At 37.3% G+C, this 26,349-nt stretch overlaps 1 protein-coding gene across 4 annotated transcripts in view; it reads right to left on the bottom strand.

Moving 5' to 3' along the window:
• LOC128642294 (uncharacterized) overlaps nt 1-26,349 on the bottom strand; it is a 92,095-nt gene that overhangs the window by 29,345 nt on the left and 36,401 nt on the right. For 3 of the 4 annotated variants that reach the window (XM_053695014.1, XM_053695011.1, XM_053695012.1), the window contains 4 exons: nt 14,140-14,193; nt 6,248-6,261; nt 4,089-4,362; nt 2,020-2,244 (listed from right to left, as the gene is read on the bottom strand). In XM_053695014.1, coding sequence (XP_053550989.1) covers nt 2,020-2,244; nt 4,089-4,362; nt 6,248-6,261; nt 14,140-14,193 — 567 coding nt within the window. Of the gene's footprint in view, nt 1-526; nt 614-2,019; nt 2,245-4,088; nt 4,363-6,247; nt 6,262-14,139; nt 14,194-26,349 lie in introns of all 4 variants that reach the window. The other variant, XM_053695013.1, reaches the window with a different exon arrangement.

The following is a 26,349-nucleotide window of genomic DNA, read 5'->3' as shown; positions in this document are numbered from 1 at the left end:
GTAAATTGCCATAGAACTAGCTGATGAGCTGTTGTTCTTTCCTGGTAGAGCGCTTCTCTCTTCTTATGCAAATTAATATGACCCTGGGGAAGTCTCCCTATGGGTGATGGGGGAAACCAGACGTGGACTCCTTGCCCAGTGTGCTTAGAGGGATGTGGCTGCACCTCACTGATGAGGCCCATAGGAGGCCGAAACGATCGTCTGGGGTTGTCATGTTCCTTGTTCAGAGGAGAATTGCCTGGTATTTTGTGGCTGGACTGACCTTACTTGGCGGGATCAGACTGATATACTTCAGGAAAGTTTTCCTCTGTGAAAAGCACACTGGTCTGAAAGAGGCTGCTTCCGGGTGGTAAATCACCATAGAACTAGCTGATGAGCTGTTGTTCGTTCCTGGTAGAGCGCTTCTTTCTTTGTATGCAAATATATATATATATATATACAGTGTACACTGCATGCAGGCAGTTTCATTGAATAATTATTTATATTCTTATCAATATATCTGACTTGACATTTATTGATTTCAGACCTTGATCACTTTGTTCTGTTCTTTTCTGCTGGTCAGTACTGTCTGTTCCGGTTCTTTCATTTTCCGCCACATCTTTAGCATCCTTTGCTGCAAAAAAACCTTTATTTTGATGACCTTATTCAGAATTGTTTTTAACAAATATTGCATATAATCCCATTAGCGTTATTCTCCTAGATTCATAATAATAGAGTAAAGTTGGCGCTCTACAAATAACTGATAATAAATAAATACAGAATATATGTATGTATATATGTCTGTGTGTATATATTTATATCATAGCTATACATTTTATTTATGTCATATTTCAGGGTGAAACTTCTTCTCTTGTTTAAGAAAGTAGAGTTTGATCCCCAAAAACATCACATCAATAAAACTTACTATTTTAGTTAAAGGGACATCAGATTAAGTCAAATTTCATAATTAACACACAAATAATAAAAATAAACAGTAGATTTTTTTTTTCCTGATGAATTTTAAGGTTTTCTTTTATATATATAAACTTAAAGAAATGTTGTATGTTTTATCTGAATCATGAGATAAACATTTGGGTTTCATGTTGCTTTAACTTTAATTTTCTGACCCCCTGTATAGTGTGACAGCCATCAGCCAATCACAGGCTCCTATAAACTGTGAGCTCTTGCACATGCTCAGTAATAGCTGGTGCTTCAGAAAATGTGCACATAGAAATAATATACACAATTTTGATAAAGGAAATAAATTGGAAAGTCTCTTAAAATGGCATGCGCTATCTGAATCATGAAAGTTTCATTTTTACTTTAGCGTCCCTTAAAAAGGACAGTATACTCCAGAATTGCTATTGTTTAAAAAGATAGATAATCCCTTTATTACCCATCCCCCAGTTTTGTATAACCTACACTGTTGTATAAATATGTTTACCTCTGTGATTATCTGGTATCTAAGCCTCTGCAGACTGCCCTTTATCTCAGTTCTTTTGACAGACTTGCATTTTAGCCCATCAGTGCTGACTCATAAATAACTCCACGGGAGTGAGAACAATGCTATCGACACTGGCCTGATAGAGATTTTGATAATTGTATGTAGTAATTGTTATAACAGGCATCCAGGAAGCTTACTATTTTAGTTAAAGGGACATTAAATGAAGTAAAACTTCATTATTAACACACAAATGGTAAAAATAAACAGTAGATTTTTTTTTTTCTGATGAATTTAAAGAAATGTTGTATGAAATGTTGTATATATTTGTATATAATTTAACATCAGCTTTTAAATGTCACTTTACAGTAAATAAATACATAAATAAGGGATAAAGGAATTACGTACCAAAATGTTATGCAGTGTTTAAAGGTTACAGTTATTAATATATATATTTTTTTAAAAGAAAATGTTGTTAAATGTCTTTTGATTGACATTTTTTTACTTTTTTGTTGTTAATAATGATTTTGCTTGGCACCTAGGTACTGTATTTACTTTGATTCCAGTGAGAGCACATCATTAGGATTCTGTATATTTACCCTTTTCTAACAACTCTTTAAGTATCAGCAACTTTTTTTGCAAACCCTCTTTATCTTCTGGGGTTGGTAATGGTTCCCTGTAATTAGGGTCCCTCTCCTTATCCGTGAACAGGATGATATCTGCAGCCAGTTCCCCGATGCTGGTCTGACTCTTCAGGATCCTGTTTTTCTCTGCGGCGCTACTCTCCTGCAGATCATCTATAACCACAATAACGTTTCTTTTTCCTGTTGAAAATAAAAATACATTATTATGTGATTGCCGCTGTATAAATTATTAAAAATGTTTTGTTTGTAAACATCGTAAAATTTGTGAATTAAAGGGGTACTAAACCCAAAATGTTATCTTTAATGATTCAGCCCATTTTAGGTTCAGCACCCTGGATAGCGCTTGCTTATTGGTGAGTACGTTCAGCTAACCAATAAGCAAACATAACCCAGGATCTCAACCAAAAATGGGCCGGCTCTTAAAGGGACACTGAACCCAAATTTTTTCTTTCGTGATTCAGATAGAGCATGCAATTTTAAGCAACTTTCTAATTTACTCCTATTATCAATGTTTCTTCTTTCTCTTGCTATCTTTATATGATAAAGAAGGCATCTAAGCTTTTTTCTTGGTTCAGAACTCTGGACAGAAGTTTTTGATTGGTGGATGAATTTATCCACCAATCAGCAAGGACAACCTAGGTTGTTCACCAAAAATGGGCCGGCATATAAACTTACATTCTTGCATTTCAAATAAAGATACCAAGAGAATAAAGAACATTTGATAATAGGAATAAATTAGAAAGTTGCTTAAAATGTCATGCTCTATCTGAATCACAAAAGAAAACTTTTGGGTACAGTGTCCCTTTAAGGTTTACATTCCTGCTTTTTAAATAAAGATAGCAAGAGAACAAAGAAAAATTGATAATAGGAGTAAGTTACTTAAAATTGCTGCTCTATCTGAATCATGAAAGAAAAAAAAATTGGGTTTAGTGTCCCTTTAAACTCAAAATTAAAACAAACATGGATGTATTGTGAAAAAAACCTTTTTCCCCCATATACATGAGCAAAATGCTTCTAGTAAATGCTATGACTGTTTCAGTGGCAGCTTTACTATGCATGGAGCATATGCAGATATTCCTTGTGCACCTACATTCAAACAGTGCCTGATCTCGGCGCAGGTGCAATGTTTTAATAGAAAGTGCATGACGCATACGTACTTATGCTTCATGCGCACTAAAAGTTTTGTTTTCATTTATGATTTGGGAGGCCATTTCATAGACATCTATTAGAGAGTAGATTGGTCTGTCACCTATAAAATATACTAAAAATATTCATTTTATTTTCTATTCTGTATATGAAAGAAGAGCATTTAAACACGTTAAATATATGTTACAAAAAAGTAAATGCTGTTTAAATTTAAAGTGAAATGCTATACTAATCGTTGTTTCCCAGCCCCTTTGCACAAACGTCAAGGCTCAGGGGGAAGCGATTAGTTGATTGCAGATGAGTCATCTGTCAATCAATTGCTGAATATGGCGACCGGTGGAACAGTGCTTATCCGTATAGCGTTTCATGTTAAATATCTCTGAAGATAAATATATACTAAACATTTCATGGATGAAAATCTCATTCATTTTTTAACTTCTATCGTATGACTGAGTAGAGCTAATGAGCTCAAGTTTACATTCACTTTAAGGTGAAACTAACAGAGAGCGTATGATTTGTTCAACTGACTGTAAGAGACATTCTCTTTTAGAGAACAGAGAAAATCTTTTAAGTATTGTCCCATTAACCCAAAATTAATCAATATCTTTTTTTACCGGGACTTTAAACACTAAATACTCGTCATGCACCTTCTTCTAATCATAGGTGCTGCTATTTTGGAACTTAGGTTACACTGCAGGTATCTAAAGGAGAGTTACTGCTCGTGTGCAAACACCTCAGCGCTGGAATGTTGTGAAAGACAGATTTCAACATGGTGGCACAGATGACTAGAGGGAGACGGGGAATTACTTCAATACTATGCTTAGAAAATGTGTTCAATGTCTCTATAAATGAATTCTATACATATATATGTCACTTACCCAGAATATCAGACATATAGTTCAACTCATAATCATACAAAGAGTCTGTAACATCAGTCACATTGACTCTGCCGCGTTTCTTGGTGTGATACAAAATACCGAAGTTACACTCAGCAACTGTATTTCGGAACTCCTTGCCATTGCTGTTAGAGATAAAAAAGGGTTTGACATCCTCCACTAGATTCTGAAAAGCCTCGGATTTCAGGTGTGTTGTCAACCAATTGTAATCAGTTCTTGACGACCTTGAAAAGATCCCAACAACCTTACGGCATGTCTATGGGGAGAGATCAGATGTATAAGCAACACTATCTTTAATAGACTGTAATTTAGATAGATTCAAAATGATTATTACTATTCGTTATTGTTAGAGGGCCGGTAAATTGCACATCACTATTAAAGGGGGGCACAGTTAATACAATATAGAATATCTGAAGAAGGGGCATCTCAGAGAGACACTTTAGAAGGACAAAGTCTGGCCGGATTTAACACAGATTGGGTTATTACTTTCTTGGTTTGAAGGTCAAGTATCCGTTTCTTTGTTTTTTTACTCTTGAGAATTCTTTTTTGTATTTTCCTTGTATATTTCTTTGTTCTCTGTGGATAATTTGAATATGATTTTTTTAATGTAGTTTTTTACATCATTGTGTATGGTGTGTGCAAAGAATCATCTTTATAATACATAATATATAATATACTTGTGTTGCTTATTTTATACTTTTTGTGGCACTTTTTCTTTTGGTTTGTATAAGTAAACACACAGTGACAGAAAGAAAGTGTAGGGCCTCCAAGCCTGGAACGCACCTATGGGTTAATGCCCTTAGGATCTGAACGTGTGTGTGTTGCAACTTTGTTGCTAAGTGGTAAGGTGGAGTTTCTTTTACTTTATAGGAAGAAGCCACCTCTGTTCTTCTGGATTCAACAAACTTCCCATCCTCCCTCCTAGTTTTTGTTGTTGATAAAGGGGTGGCATTCGGCTAAGACTTCCTGAGGGACTCTTTAGTGTGTCTGCGGTCTGAGGGTTCTGTAAGTCATTGGACAGTATTTTTTCTCTCCTGTGAGTTCTATGACTAGCTGCCCTGGGACTTACTAGTTTGGAGTTATTTGGTTGACATCGCACCCTAGCTGGGCTGTTGTCTGCGGTCAGGCCATGGACAGAGAGATTTGAGTGACAACCATTGTAGGAGGGGCGACATCCCCAGGTGGGGGACTGTAGGTGCTTTTCCTTAGTACACGGTGGGCCAAAGAGCTCCTCTTTGTGTGTTCTGTCAGAGAGCATGGAAGCCAGGAGCTGAATGCAGGTGGCCTGGGCCCTGACCCTCTTAGCATTGGTTAGATACTTAGGACCCGATTTCTGCCACCTGGCTTTATCTTTTAATTAAAAAGTTTATGTCATATGCTCTGTGTTGTTTAATAAATAATGATCAATGGGTGTTTAAACCTCCAATCTTTGTGTCAGTGTGTTAATTTTAGGTTAAATGTTATTGTTATTGTTTTCAGTTAAGTTTAGTTAAACTCCCAGATGATAGGGAATTCAATCCCTTAATATTTAGGTCCCTGGATTCCCCACAGCAATCTCAGTCAGGCCCATTTATCAAGCTCCGTATGGAGCTTGAAGGGCCGTGTTTCTGGCGAGTCTTCAGACTCGCCAGAAACACAAGTTATGAAGCAGCGGTCTAAAGACCGCTGCTTCATAACCCTGTCCGCCTGCTCTGAGCAGGCGGACAGGAACCGCCGGAAATCAACCCGATCGAATACGATCGGGTTGATTGACAGCTCCCTGCTGGCGGCCGATTGGCCGCGAGTCAGCAGGGGGCGGCGTTGCACCAGCAGCTCTTGTGAGCTGCTGGTGCAATGTTAAATGTGGAGAGCGTATTGCTCTCCGCATTTAGCGAGGTCTTGCGGACCTGATCCGCAGTGTCGGATCAGGTCCGCAAGCCCTTTGATAAATGGGCCCCAGTGGCTTTTAGGAGTGGAAGATATAGATAATTATATTCTGTTGATAGGGAAGCATGTGATGTGAAAGCTTGCTATGATTGGTGAAGACGTATGATCATGTAGAACATAAAGAACTATAAAAAAAATAATCTGCAAAAAATATTACAAACTTTCAAACATCAATGAAGAAGATAATATAAATACATACTTTTGTAAATTCTTACCGATTCCGAGGATCCTAAAAGAGATACAAAATGTTGACTATTAACGTCTGTAGAATACATTAGAGAACACAGAATGTTAAATGTCAAGAAAGATTTATATACAAATAAATAGTGTATGACTATATACCAGCTGTATTATATGGGGAGGGCTGTATTTTTTTTTAAATCTCATTATCAAATGCAACGGTTCTTTAGTTTAAAGGAAAATGTTAACTTATTTGTTTTGATATGTAGGTTCTGAATGTGAATTTTTTTTGCTTGATTTCTTTCCATGCTGCTTAGTTTTTTGTAATTGCGCTCATACATTTGAAAACCTCTTCATTTTCACCGGCTCTTGTGTAATTTTATGCGTCTGTTCCACTAAAGTTCACTCATCTGTCTATAAAATAACAAACCATTTGGTGACACCAGAGACTAACGGCTAGATTACGAGTTTTGCGTTATGAGTTAAAAAGCTTCATAACGATGCTTTTTCACTACCGCTGGTATTACGAGTTTTGCAGGTATATCTGTACCGCACACTTTTTTGCCGTAACGCAACATAACTACCGCAGCTTTCAAAATTTTTCAATGGGACTTCCATAGCACTGGTATTACGAGTTTGCCTGTCCGGCCAAAAAGTGAGCGGTACAGCCTATACCGTAAACTGAAAGTCAGTAGTTATGGCTTTTATGTTACAAAGCCGTAACATAAAACTCATAACTAAAGTGCTAAAAAGTACACTAACACCCATAAACTACCTATTGACCCCTAAACTGAGGCCCTCCCGCATCGCACACTAAAATAAAATTATTAACCCCTAATCTGCCGCTCCGGACATCGCCACCACTATAATAAACATATTAACCCCTAAACCGCCGCACTCCCACATTGTAAACACTAGTTAAATATTATTAACCCCTAATCTGCTGTCCCTAACATCACCACAACCTACATTACTGTTATTAACCCCTAATCTGCTGCCCCCAAAATTGTCGCACTATACTAAAGTTATTAACCCCTAAACCTAACCCTAAGTCTAACCCTAACCCTAACACCCACTAACTTTAACATAATTAAAATAAATCTAAATAAAAATTACAATTAATACCTAAATAATTCCTATTTAAAACTAAATACTTACCTATAAAATAAAACCTAAGCTAGCTACAATATAACTAATAGTTACATTGTAGCTATCTTAGGTTTTATTATTATTTCACAGGTAAGTTTGTATTTATTTTAACTAGGTAGACTAGTTAGTAAATAGTTATTAACTATTTAATAACTACCTAGGATTCTGATTGGAACAGCCAATAGAATGCAAGCTCAATCCTATTGACTGATTGGATCTTTTCAACTTTAATTCCAATTGGCTGATACAATTCTCAGCCAATCGGAATTCAAGGGACACCATCTTGGATGACGTCCCTTAAAGGAACCTTCATTCTTCAGTAGCCGTTGAAAGAAGAGGATGCTCCGCGCCGGATGTCTTGAAGATGGAGCCGCTCCACATCGGAAGGATGAAGATAGAAGATGTCGTCTGGATGAAGACTTCTGCCCGCCTGGAGGACCACTTCTTGCCGCTTGGATGAAGACTTCTCCCGGCTTCGTTGAGGATGGATGTCTGGACTTCAAAAACTGTAAGTGGATCTTCGGGGTTAGTGTTAGGTTTTTTTAAGGGTTTATTGGGTGGGTTTTATTTTTAGCTTAGGGTTTGGGCTGAAAAAGAGCTAAATGCCCTTTAAAGGGTAATGCCCATCCAAATGCCCTTTTCAGGGCAATGGGGAGCTTAGTTTTTTTAGATAGGATTTTATTTGAGGGGTTTGGTTGTGTGGGTGGGGGGTTTGTATTTTTTTTACAGGTAAAAGAGCTGATTTGTTTGGGGCAATGCCCCGCAAAAGGTCTTTTTAAGGGCTATTGGCAGTTTAGTTTAGGCTAGGTTTTTTTTTTTTTTTTTTAATATTTTATTTTTATTAGTTTGTTTTATACAGAATGTTTACTAGTACATCAACCACATGCAAGTGGTGTAAAATCAACAGAATGCAAGTGACATATGACACAATTCACAATTGTAACTCTCACAAAAAATGTCTCCCTTATTGCCCCAAGGCTTTATGTTTCTTCTCATAAAAGCTGTAATCCTGGGGATTCCATGAGTCTTAATATAACAGAATGAAAAGTGTGAGGGTTTACCCCCAGTGTCTTTGAGTTTGAGTAAAAGGACTTTAAATCTCGATTGAGTACGGAAAGCTACTTATAACTGCAAATAGTAAAGCTTTGTCACATGTGGTTTAGTTATATATAACAATTTTATAACAATAAACTAATAAACTAAACTATTAATAGCCTGAAAAATAAAAAAAAGAAAGAGAAAATAAAAGAAGTCTCACTGTGCTATGTATTATTTGTTCGTCACATTAGCGATGAGGTAGAATATTACTCATATGAACCACTGTGTGTGGTTGCATACTCTGACCCTATATTGCTTACCTACTACTGTAGGTGTAAGATTCCCATAGGAACTGCATATCGTGGAATAAAGACAATTGGCCTAGTTTAAAATAGTAAAATCTTTCCAATGTCAGATTCTTATTAACTAGGTGTTTCCATTCTAATATGGTTGGTGTTCGCACTGACTTCCACATTTTTGGAATTAATTGATTGGCTGAATTGAGCATGATTTGAAATAAATGTTTTCTTATTTTGCATGCAATAGGGGGTGGGTGACTAAGCATAATTATGTCTGGGTCGGGTGAGATGTGTGTGCTTAAAACTTTGTTGATGTCCCTAAAGACCTCTGACCAGAATTCTTTAATGTAAGTGCATTCCCACCAAATGTGTGAGATATGACCCTCCCTCAAACATCCTCTCCAGCAAGTGCCCAGGGACTTTTTGTAAATATGTTTGATTCTAGCTGGGGTCATATACCATCTCATAAATATTTTGATGTTTGTTTCTTTTGCTTGGGCTGAATGCCCTGAATGGGAGAGATTTGTGAATCTTCTGAGCCAAGTTTTTGGAGTGGTATTGATGTTGAGTTCCTTATCCCATCGTTTGGTGTATGATGGAAGATGCGGGAAGGTATTAGACAAAATGAGTTTATATAGTTTAGATATCACGCGGGTTATTTCCTTTTTAGGAATACAAAGTTGCTCAAATATCGAGAGGGGCCGTGTGAGGTCTTTTTTGCATTTATGTGAAGTTATGTAATGTCTTAGTTGGTGAATCTTGAACCAAGAGGACAGAAAAGGGTGTCCCAGTGCTTCAAGTTGTTGTTTAGATTTGATATTATTAGCGCTATCTGTTAGTAAGTATATGGGAAGGTGTTGTATAAGATCCAGATGGGGACCTTGTTCCAATGACAAGCCAGGTTTAAATTCTGGGTTATTTAAGAGAGTAGTAAGTGGGGAGTACCTGGAGGAGATTTTGTTCTGTGGAGTACATAGTTTCCTCCAATCTGACCAGGTTTCATTAGTAATTGAGGAGGATGATATAGAGAATGTAGTAAAGAATGCTGGATTCCAGCTTATAATACTCAGGTCATGTGATGTGATCAAGGCATTTTCAATTTGTATCCATCTTCTGGAATCGGGTCCCTCAGAATGCGAGCTCAATCTGATTGGCTGATTGGATCAGCCAATCGGATTGAACTTGAATCTGATTGGCTGATTCCATTAGCCAATCAGATTTTTCCTACCTTAATTCCGATTGGCTGATAGAATCCTATCAGCCAATCAGAATTGAAGGGACGCCATCTTGGATGACGTCCCTTAAAGGAGCCTTCATTCGTCGGTAGTTCGTCGGGAAAGAAGGATGTTCCGCGTCGGCGGGATGAAGATTCAAGACCCGGCTTCGAAGATGACCTCGCCCGGATAGAAGACTTCTTCAGCGCCTCTTGGAAGATGACCTCGCCCGGATGGAAGATTTCTTCAGCGCCGCTTGGAGGATCACTTCATCGGATGGAAGATTTCTTCAGCGCCCCTTGGAGGATAACTTCTGCCGGTCCGGATGTCCTCTTCAGTTCCATCGGTGGCTCGGCTGAGTGAAGACAACTAAAGGTAGGATGATCTTCAGGGGATTAGTGTTAGGTTATTTTAAGGGGGGTTTGGGTTAGATTAGGGGTATGTGGGTGGTGGGTTTTAATGTTGGGGGGGGGTTGTATTTTTCTTTTACAGGCAAAAGAGCTTAACTTTGGGGCATGCCCCCACAAAAGGCCCTTTTAAGGGCTGGTAAGGTTAAAGAGCTTTGAACTTTTTTAATGTAGAATAGGGTAGGGCATTTTTTTATTTTGGGGGGGTTTGTTATTTTATTAGGGGGCTTAGATTAGGTGTAAGTAGCTTAAAATTGTTGTAATATGTTTTTAAATGTTTGTAACTTATTTTTTTTATTTTTTGTACTTTAGTTAGTTTATGTAATTGTATTTAATTGTAGTTATTTGTAGGTAGTTTATTTAATTAATTTAATGATAGTGTAGTGTTAGGTTTAATTGTAACTTAGGTTAGGATTTATTTTACAGGTAATTTTGTATTTCTTTTAGCTAGGTAGTTATTAAATAGTTAATAACTATTTAATAACTATTCTAACTAGCTAAAATAAATACAAAGTTACCTGTAAAATAAATATAAATCCTAAAATAGCTACAATGTAATTATGAATTACATTGTAGCTATCTTAGGGTTTATTTTACAGGTAAGTATTTAGTTTTAAATAGGAATAATTTATTAAACTATAGTGTAGTGTTAGGTGTAATTGTAACTTAGGTTAGGATTTATTTTACAGGTAAATTTCTCTTTATTTTAGCTAGGTAAGCTATTAAATAGTTAATAACTATTTAATAGCTATTGTACCTAGTTAAAATAAATTGAAAGGTACCTGTAAAATAAAAATAAATCCTAAGATAGCTACAATATAATTATTATTTATATTGTAGCTATATTAGGGTTTATTTTATAGGTAAGTATTTAGTTTTAAATAGGATTAACTTAGTTAATAATATAAATATGATTTAGATGTATTTAATTAATATTTAAGTTAGGGGGGTGTTAGGGTTAGTATTAGACTTAGGTTTAGGGGTTAATAATTTTATTACAGTGGCGGCGGTGTAGTGGGGGCAGGATAGGGGTTAATAAATTTATTATAGGTGGCGACGGTGTAGGGGGGGCAGGATAGGGGTTAATAAATTTAAGATAGGTTGCGGCGGGTTCAGGGAGCGGCGGTTTAGGGGTTAAACTATTTATTTATTTGCGGCGAGGTGCGGAATCGTCAGGATAGGGGTTAATAACTTTATTACAGAGGGCGGCGGTATAGGGGGGGCAGGATAGGGGTTAATAGGTATAATGTAGGTGGCGGTGGGCTCCGGGAGCGGCGGTTTAGGGGTTAATACATTTATTATAGTTGTGGTGGGCTCCGGGAGCGGCGGTTTAGGGGTTAATATGTATAGAGTAGCTTGCGGTGGGCTCCGGGAGCGGCGGTTTAGGGGGTAATAACTTTATTTAGTTGCGGCGGTGTAGGGGGGGACAGATTAGTGGTGTTTAGACTCGGGGTACATGTTAGGGTGTTAGGTGTAGACAGCTCCCATAGAAATCAATGGGATGTCGGGCAGCAGCGAACTTGTACTTTCGCTATGGTCAGACTCCCATTGATTCCTATGGGATCCGCCGCCTCCAGGCTGGCGGTTTGAAAACCAGGTACGCTGGGCCGTAAAAGTGCCGAGCGTACCTGCTAGTTTTTTGATAACTAGCAAAAGTAGTCAGATTGTGCCGCACTTGTGTGCGGAACATCTGGAGTGACATAAGAATCGATCTGTGTCGGACGGAGTCCGGCGGATCGAAGTTTATGTCACAAAATTCTACTTTTGCCGGTCTGAAGCCTTTGATAACTAAGGCGAATCAGCCTCGCCACAAATACGCTGCGGAATTCCAGCGTATTTGAGGTTGACGGCTTGATAACTAGGCCCCTCTATCTGAATCACAAAAGAAAAAATTTGGGTTCAGTGTCTCTTTAACAATATCTCTAACATTCTTCACTTCCTCACTAAAGATACAACTGAGATTCTTATCCACTGCACCATCATTTCCCACCTTGACAAATTTAAAGGGTCATAAAACCCTCCCAAAAATATATTTTATGATTCAGATAGAGCATGTGATTTTAATCAACTTTCTAATGTACTTTTATTATCCAATTTGCTTCTTCTCTTGGTATCCTTTTTTGAAGGAGAAGTACTGGCATCTATCTAAACATATCTAGTGAGCCAATGGCAAGAAGCATATATGTGCAGCCACCAATCACCAGTTAGCTGACCCCGTGCCTACCTAGGTATGCATGAGAATGAAGCTATTTAGATAACAGAAGTCAATTGGAAAGTTGTTTAAAATTGCTGCTCTGTCTGAATCATGAAAGCTTAAAGGGACACTGAACCCATTTTTTTTCTTTCATGATTCAGATAGAGCAGTAATTTTAAGCAAGTTTCTAATGTACTCCGATTATCAGTTTTTCTTTGTTCTCTTGCTATCTTTATTTGAAATGCAAGAATGTAAGTTTAGATGCCGGCCCATTTTTGCTCCTAAGCTTACATTCCTGCTTTTTCAAATAAAGATACCAAGAGAATGAAGAAAAATTAATAATAGTAAAATATTAAGTTGTTTAAAATTAAATGCTCGATCTGAATCATGAAAGAAAAAAATGTGGTTCAGTATATTCCTTTAATTTTGACTTTACTTTCTCTTTAGAACTATTAAATGGAGAAGAGTGGAAACAGAAAACACAAATTGTGAAGAGTGGAAACAGAAAACACTGGTGAGCAGTAACCTAAAGCCATCCGAGCATTAACTGACGAATCACGCAAAGAAAATGTGCGATCAGTTTTTCTTTATGTGCCCTTCACATTTACAGTTAGACCAAAACAAATGTGTCTGCTTTTACCTTGGGGTTAGACATTCTACAGTTAGACCAAAACAAATCTGTCTGCTTTACCTTGGGGTTAGACATTTACAGTTAGACCAAAACAAATGTGTCTGCTTTTACCTTGGGGTTAGACATTCTACAGTTAGACCAAAACAAATGCGTCTGCTTTTACCTTGGGGTTAGACATTTACAGTTAGACCAAAACAAATGCGTCTGCTTTTACCTTGGGGTTAGACATTCTACAGTTAAATACATGAAGTGCAAGGTTTACATTTACTTTATGCAATATAGGGATTAGATAGGAAACTATAGACAAATCATAATTACACAACAGAGAATAATGAAGTGTACAGTCAACATCAAATGCACTCAAATAACAATTAATGGGACACTAAATCCAAATGTTTTCTTTCACGATTCAGATAGAGCAATTTTAAGCAACTTTTTAATTTACTCCTATTATCAATTTTTATTCGATCTCTTGCTATCTTTATTTGAAAAAGAAGGCATCTAAGGTAAGGAGTCAGACAATTTTTGGCTCAGACCCTGGACAGCACTTGTTTATTGGTGCTGTCTAATCAGCAAGGACAACCCAGGTTGTGAACCAAAAATGGGCCGGCTTCTAAACTTACATTCTTGTTTTTTAAATAAAGATAGCAAGAGAATGAAGAAAAATTGATAATAGGAGTAAATTAGAAAGTTGCTTAAAATGGCATGCTCTATCTGAATTATGAAAGAAAAAAATGTGGGTTCAGTGTCCTTTTAAGAATCATCTTAAACTGAAAATTGTTCTCAAAATTTTAATTGTGCAACAGGGAATAGAGAAAGTGTTTCCATTGATTTTGCAGCACATTTTATAGAAAATAAATCCATAAAATATAATAGTATTGAAATGGTAAAAATTAAATGAATTCCATAGACATTAAAAAAATGTGATGTTAAAATGTAATGAGGATGTTACAGCTAAAGATAATGTGTATTTGTCTAATCAGAGTATGACTTACCGGCATTCACCAAGACCCAGCCGTCCTTACTTTTATCAACCTCCAATTCTCTGTCTGTTTAATGAGAGAATATTTGTTGTAGATTAAGTATCAATCCTAAAATCTTTACTAAATAACGTTGAGTATATACAGTCATTATAGAAACAATGCTACTATGTATGTGTCTAGGCCCACAGTACCTGAAAGAGCTCCTGACACCCTACATCCCATCCCGTTGCCCTTAGGTCAGCCAACACATCCCTCCTCTCAGTGCCAAGAATAAGGACAAACTCAGGCTCCAGAGCATTCTGCCACGCTGCCCCTACTTTTTGGAACTCTTTACCGTGCGCAATCAGAGAGGCACCGTCCTTACAGACTTTTAAAAAGCTAAAGACCCACCTCTTCCATCAGGCATTCAGTCCGCTTATCTGACCTTCAGAAACTCCTAACTTTTATGTCTTATGTTGGTATATTTGTAAAGTGCTTTGAGTCTCACAGGGAGAAAAGCGCTATATAAATCGCAAATTATTATTATTATTATATATAGTTACTTGTTGAAAGGGGCAAACACATTGAAACGTCACTGTTATCCCATTTCATTACATGGCACATGGCAATAATCTCTGATAGTTTGTCTTATTTCCTTATCACAAATGTCTTTCAGTTTCAGGTTCAGTTAAATTGTCCGTTTTGTGTAAGAGAATGAATCAGTTTTTGAAAGCACCAGGTGTTGTAAAAGGACAACATCTGGAGATGTCACACAGGGGAGTCATTGAAGCACCTAGAAGAGATGAGAAGCCAAATATATTGGGGCATATCTATCAAGCTCCGGAGAGAGCTTGAGGCCCCGTGTTTCTGGCGAGCCTGCAGACTCGCCAGAAACACCAGTTATGAAGCAGCGGTCTGAAGACCTCTGTCCATAACCTGCCCACCTGCTCTGAGCAGGCGGACAGACATAGCCGCAATTCAACCCGATCGAGTTTGATCGGGTTGATTGACACTCCCCTGCTGGCAGCCGATTGACCGCGATTCTGCAGGGGGCGGCGTTGCACCAGCAGCTCTTGTGAGCTGCTGGTGCAATGCTGAATACGGAGAGCGTATTGCTCTCTGTATTCAGCGAGGTCTGGGGGACCTGATCCGCACTGTCGGATCAGGTCCGCCAGACTTTGATAAATAGAGGCCATAGTGTGTAACGAGATCAGAGAGAGGATACATTAGTCATTTGGTAGCATCCAGTGTTACATGGAGTGACTATACCTGGGAATCAAGGAGAATGCATCAGCTTTAAAGGGACACTGAACCCAAATTTTTTCTTTCGTGATTCAGATAGAGCAGCAATGTTAAGCAACTTTCTAATTTACTCCTAGTAGCAAATTTTCTTCATTCTCTTGGTATGTTTATTTGAAAAGCAAGAATGTAAGTTTAAATGCCCGCCCCTTTTGGTGAACAACCTGGGTTGTTCTTGCTGATTGGTAGATACATTCATCCACCAGTAAACAAGTGCTGTCCAAAGTTCTGGACTTTCTTTTTCAAATAAAGATAGCAAGAGAACAAAGAAAAATTGATAATAGGAGTAAATTAGAAAGTTGCTTAAAATTGCTGCTCAATCTGAATCACGAAAGAAAAAAATTGTGTTCAGTGTCCCTTTAATACTATACCTCTCTGATGACGGCAAATGACATATGCAGAAATCTAAGAAGAGTGCCCGTACATTGTTTTTTTATCATCCTCATGAAGTTCCACTCATCCTAAGATCACACACTCTCTGTATACCGCAAGCTTAAGATTAAAGACTTACTAGTAGTAGGGGCTTTATGGGTTTGTGGGTGTAAAGCTGCGATTAGGTTAATTACAAGGTCAGCAAAACACAAGGATAGAAATATATGAATACTATTATCAGAGAACTAAAGGGACATGAAACCCAACATTTTTCTTTCATGATTCAGATAAAGCAGCAATTTTAAACAATTTTCTAATTTAATATGCAAAAGGCTACTTCCGGGCATCACACATAAACAGGAAGAAGCTTGATTGTGTCTCCAATAAATGATTTTTTTACGTGACCCCGGCTGCTAGCTTCTTCCTGTTTATGTGTGATGCCCGGAAGTAGCCTTTTGCATATTGAATTGTTTGCGCTTTGGACATAAGCGCTCTTGCTGGGCTCCCATAGCGGAGGTACAGGATCAGGTGAATAGTGCTGACGCTGAAGACACGCTGCTCGATATCACGGACCCCCAGGATTGGTAAGCGCCACTTTTTGCTTGTCTTTGAATTTTCTAATTTACTTCTATTATCAATTTGTCTTTGTTTTCTTGGTATCTTTTGTTGAAAAGCAAAGAGGTGAGTTCAGGAAAGTGCACGTGTCTGTAGCACTATACGGCAGAACTTTTGCAAGAATGTTAAACATTAACACTATTTCCTGCCATGTAGTGCAACAAACACCTACCTAGGCATCTCTTCAACAAAGGATGAGAAAGAAGCAAATTTGATAATAGAAGTAAATAGAAAAAAAATAAATTGTATTCTCTTTCTGAATCATAAAAGAACATTTTTGGGGTTTATACCCCTTTAATAAGTCATGTGTATAACTTTTTGTATTCCAAAAGAAAGGGTGCTCCAGCCTGTGCAGTTTAAAGTAAAATGACCTTTATTGTGCCATGGTCCACAAAACAAACAACGTTTCAGACCTACATTAGGCCCTTAGTCATGCCTATCTGTGTATGCAGAGAGACTGCCTTTATACAAGTACACAGGTGCAAATCAACTGCACATTAATTGTACAACAGCGCCATCTAATGCTGACAATTTTTATAACATTCAAAGATGGTATTTCTTATCTTAAGCAAGCACTGCGTATAATGTGTATTGACACAATTTAAAAAAGGCAAAGTTAAAACATATTCATACAGTCCCTATGCATATAATTCAAAAATGAGAAGCTACATTTGCATTATCAAAAACAATCATAATAAGACAGAATCCAGAAGTAATCCTAGTAGCAAAACAACAACCATAATATATACAAAAATGCAGGTACAAAAGATATGAACCGCGCAAGGATATATACAGATAGCCCAGGAATATATCGATGTATGTAGTTTGTGCAAACATTCTGAATACCTTATATGTCAATTTTAAATGTTTACATTTTGAATGTTTAACCTGTATGGGCAATCTTAATCATTTATATCAGATAGTGTTTACCTAAAGAGAGACCAATCAAAATCTTTATTTAGACCCTTAGGTTTCAAAGTTTGTAGTTTGTTAATCCAAAACATTTCCCTGACCTTAAAGGGACAGTAAACACCAGAATTTGTGTTGTTTAAAAAGGTAGATAATCCCTTTATTACCCATTCCCCAATTTTGCATAACCAACACAGTTAGAATAATATACTTTTTACCTCTGTGATTACAGTGTATCTATGACTCTGCAAACTGCCCCCTTATTTCAGTTCTTTTGACAGACTTGCATTTTTAGTGCTTGCTCTTAGGAGCTTCACGTGCCTGAGCTCAATGTTATCAATATGAAACACATGAACTAACACCCTCTAGTGGTGAAAAACTGTAAAAATGCTTTCAGATTAGAGGTGGCCTTCAAGGTCTAAGAAATTAGCATATATACCTCCTAGATTTAGCTTTCAACTAAGAATACCAAGAGAACAAAGCAAAATTGGTAATAAAAGTAAATTGGAAAGTTGTTTAAAATTACATGCCCTATTTAAATCATGAAAGTTTTTTTTTTTACTTGACTGTCGCTTTAAGGAGAAATTTTCTGTCTCCACCCCTCCTGCGGATATCTACTTTAAAGTTTGTAGTTTGTTAATCCAAAACATTTCCCTAACTTTAAGGAGAAATTCTCTGTCTCCACCCCTCCTGGGGATATCTACTCTTTCTATAATTTGGAAGCGTAATTGGCTGATGTTATGGCCAGCTTCAATAAAATGTGATGATACAGGGGCATCCTTATTTTGACATCTTATATTGGATTTATGTTGTGTAATCCGCTCTCTGGCCTCCTTACAGTACTCTCCAATGTAATAAAAAACACACAGACATTTAATAAGATATACTATAAACTTGGACCTACATTTTCGATACTGTTTAATCCTATATTTTGTACCTTGTGTAGGGTGATGGAAGATTTCTCCCTTTATCATGGAATTATGGCCTATGTCCGCTCGAACCAAATGGTCTTTGCAAATCTTAACAGAGTGAATGATTGTCAAGAGTGATCTCTGGGAGGGTGGTAAACTATCAACTCCAATATGTAAAAGGGTGAAACTCGGGGATTCAATAGTTTGTAATCCTAGATTCTTGCATAACTGGCCTTCTCTAACTCCCTGACATTAAACTGTCTGTTATCTCTCTCCCATGCTTTAATCTGACATGGACGTTCCACACAATAATCTTCTAATAGAAGCATATGGTGAATCATTAAAAGCTTAACCAGTCTCCCACCAGCCCTCAATCTTCTTTCCTAATTAGTATCAGTCCTAATCTGGTGTCTGTCAAACCCACACCACTAAAGAAAACTTAGAATTCTAGTGCTCTAGAAAAATATGTGCTACTATTTGCTAGGGAGTTTGAAGCCCATTGTGGTTATATAGACCTCTCACCTGACAAATATTCCAACCATTCCACTCTGAATCATGTATATTGGTGAGAACTTGACATAGGCCTCTAAGACCATGATTTTTAGGTGCACTTGGTGCTAATTCCCTTATGGTTCCTTAGTGAGTCCCATACTTTGCAATTACCTAAGACAATTTCATTAGTGATATTTAGTTCAGATAATTTATAGTTAGGGATCTATATAATGTCCATTAAAGATAGGCGTTTGGGGAGTAATGCTGACTCAACCTAATACCACCCGGGTATTTATGTGTTATTGCTCTATGCAGCTATATGTGATAACCTAGTGGCATCATGATACAGAAAAATATTGAGCAATGCTATTCCCCCTCTAAAATAGGGACGTTGTAAAATTTTAGAAGCTACTCTGGGCTTTTTCCCTCTCCAAACATAGTTAAAAAAAGTGAATGGAACATTTTTATATATATTTGTGGTACAGATGCTGGAATACACCTAAATAGGTACAATATTTTTGGGAGAATAGACATTTTTAAGGTGACAATATGACCCAGCCAGGATAGTTCCTTAAAGTCCCATCTATTTAATCATTTCTTAACTTGAACTAGTAGCGTTATTATAAATAATGTTATTAAGATCAGCTCCCACAAGGATTCCCAGATGTTTAATGTGATCTATCCTGCAATTAAATTTGTAGAGTTGCCTTTGGGCTTGTATGGTCTCCTCTGGTATTTTAAGGGTTAGTGCCTCAGTCTTACCAATATTAACTTTGTAAAAGCTGAGTTTTCCAAACTCCTCTAGTATATTAAAAACATCTGTAACTAAGGACATAGGGTTAGTGACCATTATGGTCACATCATCCACAAATAAGGCTATCTTTTCTGTGGACTCTGCCAGTGAGATACCTGTTTTCAAGGTTGAACATCTAATTGCCTGAGCTAAGGGTTTCACGGCTAGGGCAAATGTAAGGTGGAAAAGGGGACATCCCTGCCTAGTTCCATTTGCTATGTTAAGCTCTCTCAATTGAAAGCCTATTCCTTTAATTTTGGCAAAAAGTTGGGAGAGTAAAGCCTGGATAAACTTGATAAATAGATTTGGAAAACCAAACACCTGTAGGACTTTACATAGGTATCCCCATATCACCCTATCAAACGCTTTTTCAGCATCGAGCGACAGGGCTACCATGGGGCCCCCCATATGTCTCACTTCTGAACAAATATTTATACGTTTGCATGTATTGTAAGGTCCTTGTCAACCGAAGGTAAAACCCAACTGATCTATCTTTTTTTAAGTTTAGCAACCTTAGCAATGCAGAAGCCTTTAATGTAAGCTTTTAAAGCAGCCCATACAGGCTGGGCCGATGGTTAGCCGTTTAGATTCAAATTGATAAATTCAAGGACAGTCTCAGTCAGGGATTCATAAAAGCCAGATTCCTCCCATAAACATTGTGCGAACTTCCATGAGGGTCTAGAGGAATGTTGATGGATCCCTGCCACAACCACAGAGACTGCAACATGATCTGACCATGTGCAGGTATGTATATGGGACTCTGAGATATCATTCAGTATTCTTGAGTCTGAGAGGAAGTAGTCTAACCTAGAATATGTGTGATGGGGTCTGAGAAGATGTATTCCCTCTTGTCAGGGTGACATATACGCCATATATCATATAGATTGTACTGCATAATAGTGTTCCAAAATTTAAAGGCAGTATAGGAATCATGTTTTTTATTTTTCATCAATTGTTTATCATAGGTCGGGTCCAAAACTAGGTTAAAAACTCACCCCACTAAAACTGAGCCCTGTGTAACAGATTCAACCATCTGTAGGACAGGATTTATAAAAGTTAGGAATTTAAGGGGAATCTAGACCTCTGCCATGTTATGGAGAAAGGGAAAAGAAAAAAACTTTATAAACTAGATATACAGATAGTCAAAGAAACAGAATAACTATCCACCATGGGTAAACTTAACTGCCTGTGTATCTAGTATTTACTTAATACTAAACTAGCTCATGTTACTCTAGAAGTTTAGATAAGCTTTCCTGTAGAGGCCCTAGTCTCCTTTTAGGGCTGTGATAGAAAGTATTGGACATTTAAGTTTTAAATAAAAATAATAAAAGGTAAAATCCCTCCACCCAACCATAAGAGCCTACAATCTGTGGTCTAATATTTATATACATATATGAAAGTAATATATAGTGATGATGGACCCTAATACTACAAGTGAATGAGAGCCCCTCAAATGAGAGGGATAAATATTATAACAAATGTAGATCAGACATGTGTGTATGAATGTATAATGACGAATATCATTAAACAGAACTAATGTGGGTGCAATAATAATAAACAGAAAAATGTTCAGACCAAAAGGCGTAAGAGTACGTAGTTTCCAAATCCAAAACGTTTCTCTTTGTCTTAAACATATGGTCCTATTTGGGTATGTGTTCAATTGGGGTCATTCCGATTTAAAGGGAAACTGAACCCATTTTTTTTTCCGTGATTCAGATAGAGCATGCAATTTTAAGCAACTTTCTAATTTACTCCTATTATCAATTTTTATTCGTTCTCTTGCTATCTTTATTTGAAAAAGAAGGCATCCTAGCGGGTTTTTTTGGTTCATCACTCTGGACAGCACTTTTTTATTGGTGGATGAATTTATCCACCAATCAGCAAGAACAACCCAGGTTGTTCACCAAAAATGGGCCGGCATCTAAACTTACATTCTTGCATTTCAAATAAAGATACAAAGAGAATGAAGAAAATTTGATAATAGGAGTAAATTAGAAAGTTGCTTAAAATTTCGTGCTCTATCTGAATCACAAAAGAAAAAATTTGGGTTCAGTGTCCCTTTAATCTTTATTCCCTTCATGAAAACATTGTACATGTCTTGGTACACTATGTTTGATCAGTCTATTCTCAATGTTCCTGCAATGCTTCCCCCATCCTTTCTTTATGGGCCTGCAGGGGCGCCCGACATACTGTTGGCCACAAATGCATTCAAGCAAATAAATCACGAATTGTGTATCACAAGTTATACGTAAACTAATATTGAAACATTCATCCGTATTGTGCAATTTAAATGTATCTGTCCCACTGACCACATAAGGGCATAGACCAAATAGTTTTCTACCACATTTGTAAAAACCCTTTTGCCCAGATTCATAGTGGAAATATTCTCAGACCTGGAACAGTGGAAACCCTTGACCTTGCTGCTTCTATCATTCATTTTTCCTAGTTACCACTGGGTGCTTTTTTGTTTTTGAGCGTTGGTGTTCTAGTGAAAGTAAACACTGTTTTTTTTCTAAAATATTTTTGAAAACATGATCATAAGTCAAAATAGGCCAATGTTTATTTATTATTTTGTGTATAGCAATATGATTACTATTGAATTTAGTAATGAAACGAGGAGTATATTTTTCATTTATTGGCCATAAACTGTGGTTACGTTTTAGTTTATTTTTATTTTGAGAGAGCAGTTCACTCCTGTCAATATTTTTTGCTCTAAGGAAACCTACTAGCACCCAGCAAAGTTGTAACTAGGAAAATGAATGATAGAAGCATCAAGGTCAAGGGTTCCCACTGTACCAGGTCTGAGAATATTTCCACTATCAATCTGAGCAAAAATGGTTTTTAAAAATGTCGTAGAAAACTGTGGTCTATGCCCTTATGTGGTCAGTGCAACAGATAAATTTAAATTGCACAATATGGATGAATGTTTCAATACTAATTTACTTATGACTTTTGATACACAATACGTGATTTATTTGCTTTACTGCATTTGTGGCTAACAGTATGTTGGGCGCCCCTGCAGACCCATAAAGAAAAGATGGGAGGAGCATCACAGGAACATTGCGAATAGACTGATCAAACATACTAAGACATGTACTATGTTTTCATGAAGGGAATAAAGATTCTATCAGAATGATCCAGATTTAACACATACCTAAATCTTGGGGAGCAAGTAGGTTCATACTTTTAATAGAAAGAGAAACGTTTTGGATTTGGTAGCTACGTACTCTTACGCTTTTTGGTCTGAACGCAAATGTAGACATGGCTGCTTTTAATCATTAATCCATTTTTCTGTTTATTATCATTGCACCCACATTAGTTCTGTTTAATGATATTGGTCATTATACATTCATACACACATGTCTGATCTACATTTGTTATAATATTTATCCTTCTTATTTGAGGGGCTCCCATTCACTTGTATTGTTAGGGTCCATCATCACTATATATTACTTTCATATATGTATATATATTATAACACAGATTGTAGGCTCTTATTGACACAATTTTGCAGGTGTTTTCTACAATATTGCAGTATTTTGTTGTATATTGATACATTCTAACAAGGTAATTTTATGTTTCTATATTGCAATCCCATGTATTCATTTAATTACCTTTTGCATAATTTTATTGGTATTTGTCCGTTATGCTATGGTGCTATTTATGTTTTATATTTGAGCTTGGTCCTTGTTCAAATATTTTGTTATAGTTAGGTCCATTACGTGGATCCATATTAATATTTCCAGGTGCACTATTCTTTGTTTTTTACATTGCAATAATTGATATGGCCCCTGCACATTCGTGATTAGTGGATCTAGGCACATCCAATGTATTTTGGTGCTGTATCTCCTGTGGAGTGGTTGCGTATGCGCAGTAGCCGGATCAATCCTCAACCTCCTGACGGCAATTGGTAACTCTGTCGACCATGTTGGTTGTGGTCTGTGTTTTATTGTTTGCTGTATGTTGGTTGTTTTAATATGTTCATACGTGTTATCTATACCATTGTAATAGCCGCTCACCAGCAATATTTGGTGGCTTTCTGTGGGCATTTCTTGCGCTATAGTATGATCCTTTCGATAACATCCCGAGAGATGATCTGATCAGTTAAATGTTGCAGACATGCACCGTAAAGTGACAGGAACGCCAACCGAGGGCTATTTAAATCTCTGTTAGTGACAAGCTTAACAGCTCACCTGATGAAACTATAATATCCGAGAAACACATTGTGAGACGTTTATACTGAAGGGTTTTTAATTGATTTTTATATTAAAGATTTTTTATCCTTTAATCTTGTTACTTTGAGTTCATATATCTTCTGGGATGCTGAGCGTATTGCACGAAATGTGTTTGGTTTGATTTGGGCTACCTCACCTCTTTGAACCATCACATTTTATTTTTAGTAATTTTAGACTTTGTTATTTTTTATAATGTTAGTTTTTTTTTCATAGTGTTAGGATTTTTTAATTTTGTATTTTTTCTTTATTTTTAGTATATTTTAGTTTTTTTAAATAGTAATGTTAGGTTTATTTATAGTTTAAGCTTAGTTTTTTTATTTCACAGGTAAGTTTTTATTTATTTTAAGGTAGTTATATTGTTACTTTAAAGTTAGCAGGTGTTAGGTTTAGGGGTTAATAGTTGTTAGGTTTAGGGGTTAATAGTTTAATTTAGGTAGTCGCGATGCGGGGGCGGCAGTTTAGGGGTTAATAGGTTTATTTTAGTAGTACCGATGTGGGGGGTCAGCGGTTAATAGGTTTATTTTAGTTGTAGCGATGTGGGGGGTCCTCGGTTATGGGTTAATAGTTTTATTTAGTGTTGGTTAAGCGGTAGACAGCGGATTAGGGGTTAATAGGTTTACTCATATTTGTTATGAGTTTTGAAAAACATTTTTGTTTTGCAAAATTCAGAGGTACTGGCCTTTGATTGTGGAATGGATTGTGGCGGTATAAGCTATAACGCTAGCAGAATAGTCTGACCGCACAACCTGTAATATGGGTGAGCTGAAAATTCTATACTCAAAAGCCATTTTTTGAGTGCAGAATGGATTGTTGCGGTACATTCTAAAATGCTAGCGGTATAACCGTACAGCACCACTTGTAATATGGGTGACCTTACCATTCCGCGCACAAAGGCCAATTTTTCAGCAGTATAGATGTACTGCACAACTTGTAATTTAGGCCTCTGAAAATACTGAGACTTCTCAAATTTTTAAGAGCCCTGATATGCCTGTATTACAGCAAATCTCCACACCAGCAGTACCCTGCGGCTCTGCTCCTCAGGCTTTTTCTGGTGCTAGTGTTCCCTTACCCTAGATTTTGCTGCCCAATTACAATCAGCAGTTGCTGCTGCCCTGAGCGCTTTGCCTATTGTGGGAAAACATAAGAGAAAGGTTAAACATAACTCTTCTGGGGATAAATCCTGTAGTTTTAGTGAAGCTTCCATGGCCAGTCATGCTCAGCTTTCTGGAGTAGAGTATTTCTCTGATAGCTCCGAAGGGGAGATAACTTCCTCTGATTCCTCAGCAGAATAAAAAAATCAGGATTCTGAGAAAGTGAATTTCTTGTTTAAGGTTGAACACCTGCGGTATCTACTCAAGGAGGTGTTGTCCACTCTGGACTCTGGAGTCTAAACCAGATGACTAAAGACAGACTCACAAACTGGACTTGGTGTATATACCTATGACAACATCTCTGGAAGTATTCCCAGTTCCCTCTTTGGTAGCAGACATTATTTCTAAGTAATGGGAAAATCCTGGAGTTCCTTTTTTTCCTTCTCCAACATTTAAGAAGATGTTTCAGGTTCCACATAATCATTTGGAATTCTGGCCTACCATCCCTAAGGTAGATGGGGCAATTTCCATGATAGCAAAGTGTACTACTATCCCCCTAAAGGATAGTGCCTTATTTAAGGACCCTATGTATACAACACTAGAGGGATACCTCAGGAAGACATTTCTTCAGACTGGGTTACTTTTTCAGCCTGCTGTAGGTGTGGCAGCAGTGGCTGGGGCTGCCATGTTATGGTGTGATTCCTTATCTGAAATTATTTGAGTGGAGTCTCCACTGGAGGATATTCAGAATCAAATCAGAGCTCTAAAAAAAGTCAATTCTTTTATTTGTGATGCAATTATACAAATTATTTGTCTAAACGCTGACTTCTGGACTTACAGTACTTGCTTGTTGAGCCCTCTGGCTCAAATCTTGGTCAGTCGACATGGTGTCTAAGTCGAGACTCCTATCCCTGGCTTTAAAGGGTAAGACCTTATTTGATCCAGGATTGGATTCTATCATTTCTATTATATGTGGTAAGGGAGATTTTCAGCCTCAGGACAAAAAAACTAAAGCTAAGAGTCGTCTCAGAGGAATGCGCCCTCGACAAAATCCAATCTGCCCAGGAGTACCTGTAAGCCGATCTCAGCGTAGGACAAGAACAAGCAGCCCAAAAAGTCGATCCCTGAACAAATTGCATGAAGGGTAAACCTCCCGACCTGGGCTCAGGTGAAGTAGGGGGAAGATTATCTCATTTTCAGGAGGTATAGGCTCAGTCTATGCAGGACCCGTGAGTTCTGAACATTGTCTCCCAGGGATACAAAATAGGGTTTCATTCTCATACTCCATGGGGCAGGTTCTTCCACTCAAGGGTTCCAAGGAGGCCAGAAAAAACAGAGGCTTTCTTCCATTGTGTAGAGGATCTAGTATCCATGGGAGTTGTTCCAGTTCCTCTTGCAGAGAGGGGAAAGGGATTCTATTCCAACCTCTTCTTATTTCCCTAAAAAAAGAGGAATCTTTCTACCCCATTCTAGATCTGAACTGTTAAAACAAGTTTGTTAAGGTTCTGACCTTCAAGATGGAGACC

This window comes from Bombina bombina, chromosome 11, assembly GCF_027579735.1.
Source record: "Bombina bombina isolate aBomBom1 chromosome 11, aBomBom1.pri, whole genome shotgun sequence".
Classification (NCBI taxonomy): domain Eukaryota; kingdom Metazoa; phylum Chordata; class Amphibia; order Anura; family Bombinatoridae; genus Bombina; species Bombina bombina.
This window is presented reverse-complemented; position numbering and strand designations above follow the sequence as displayed.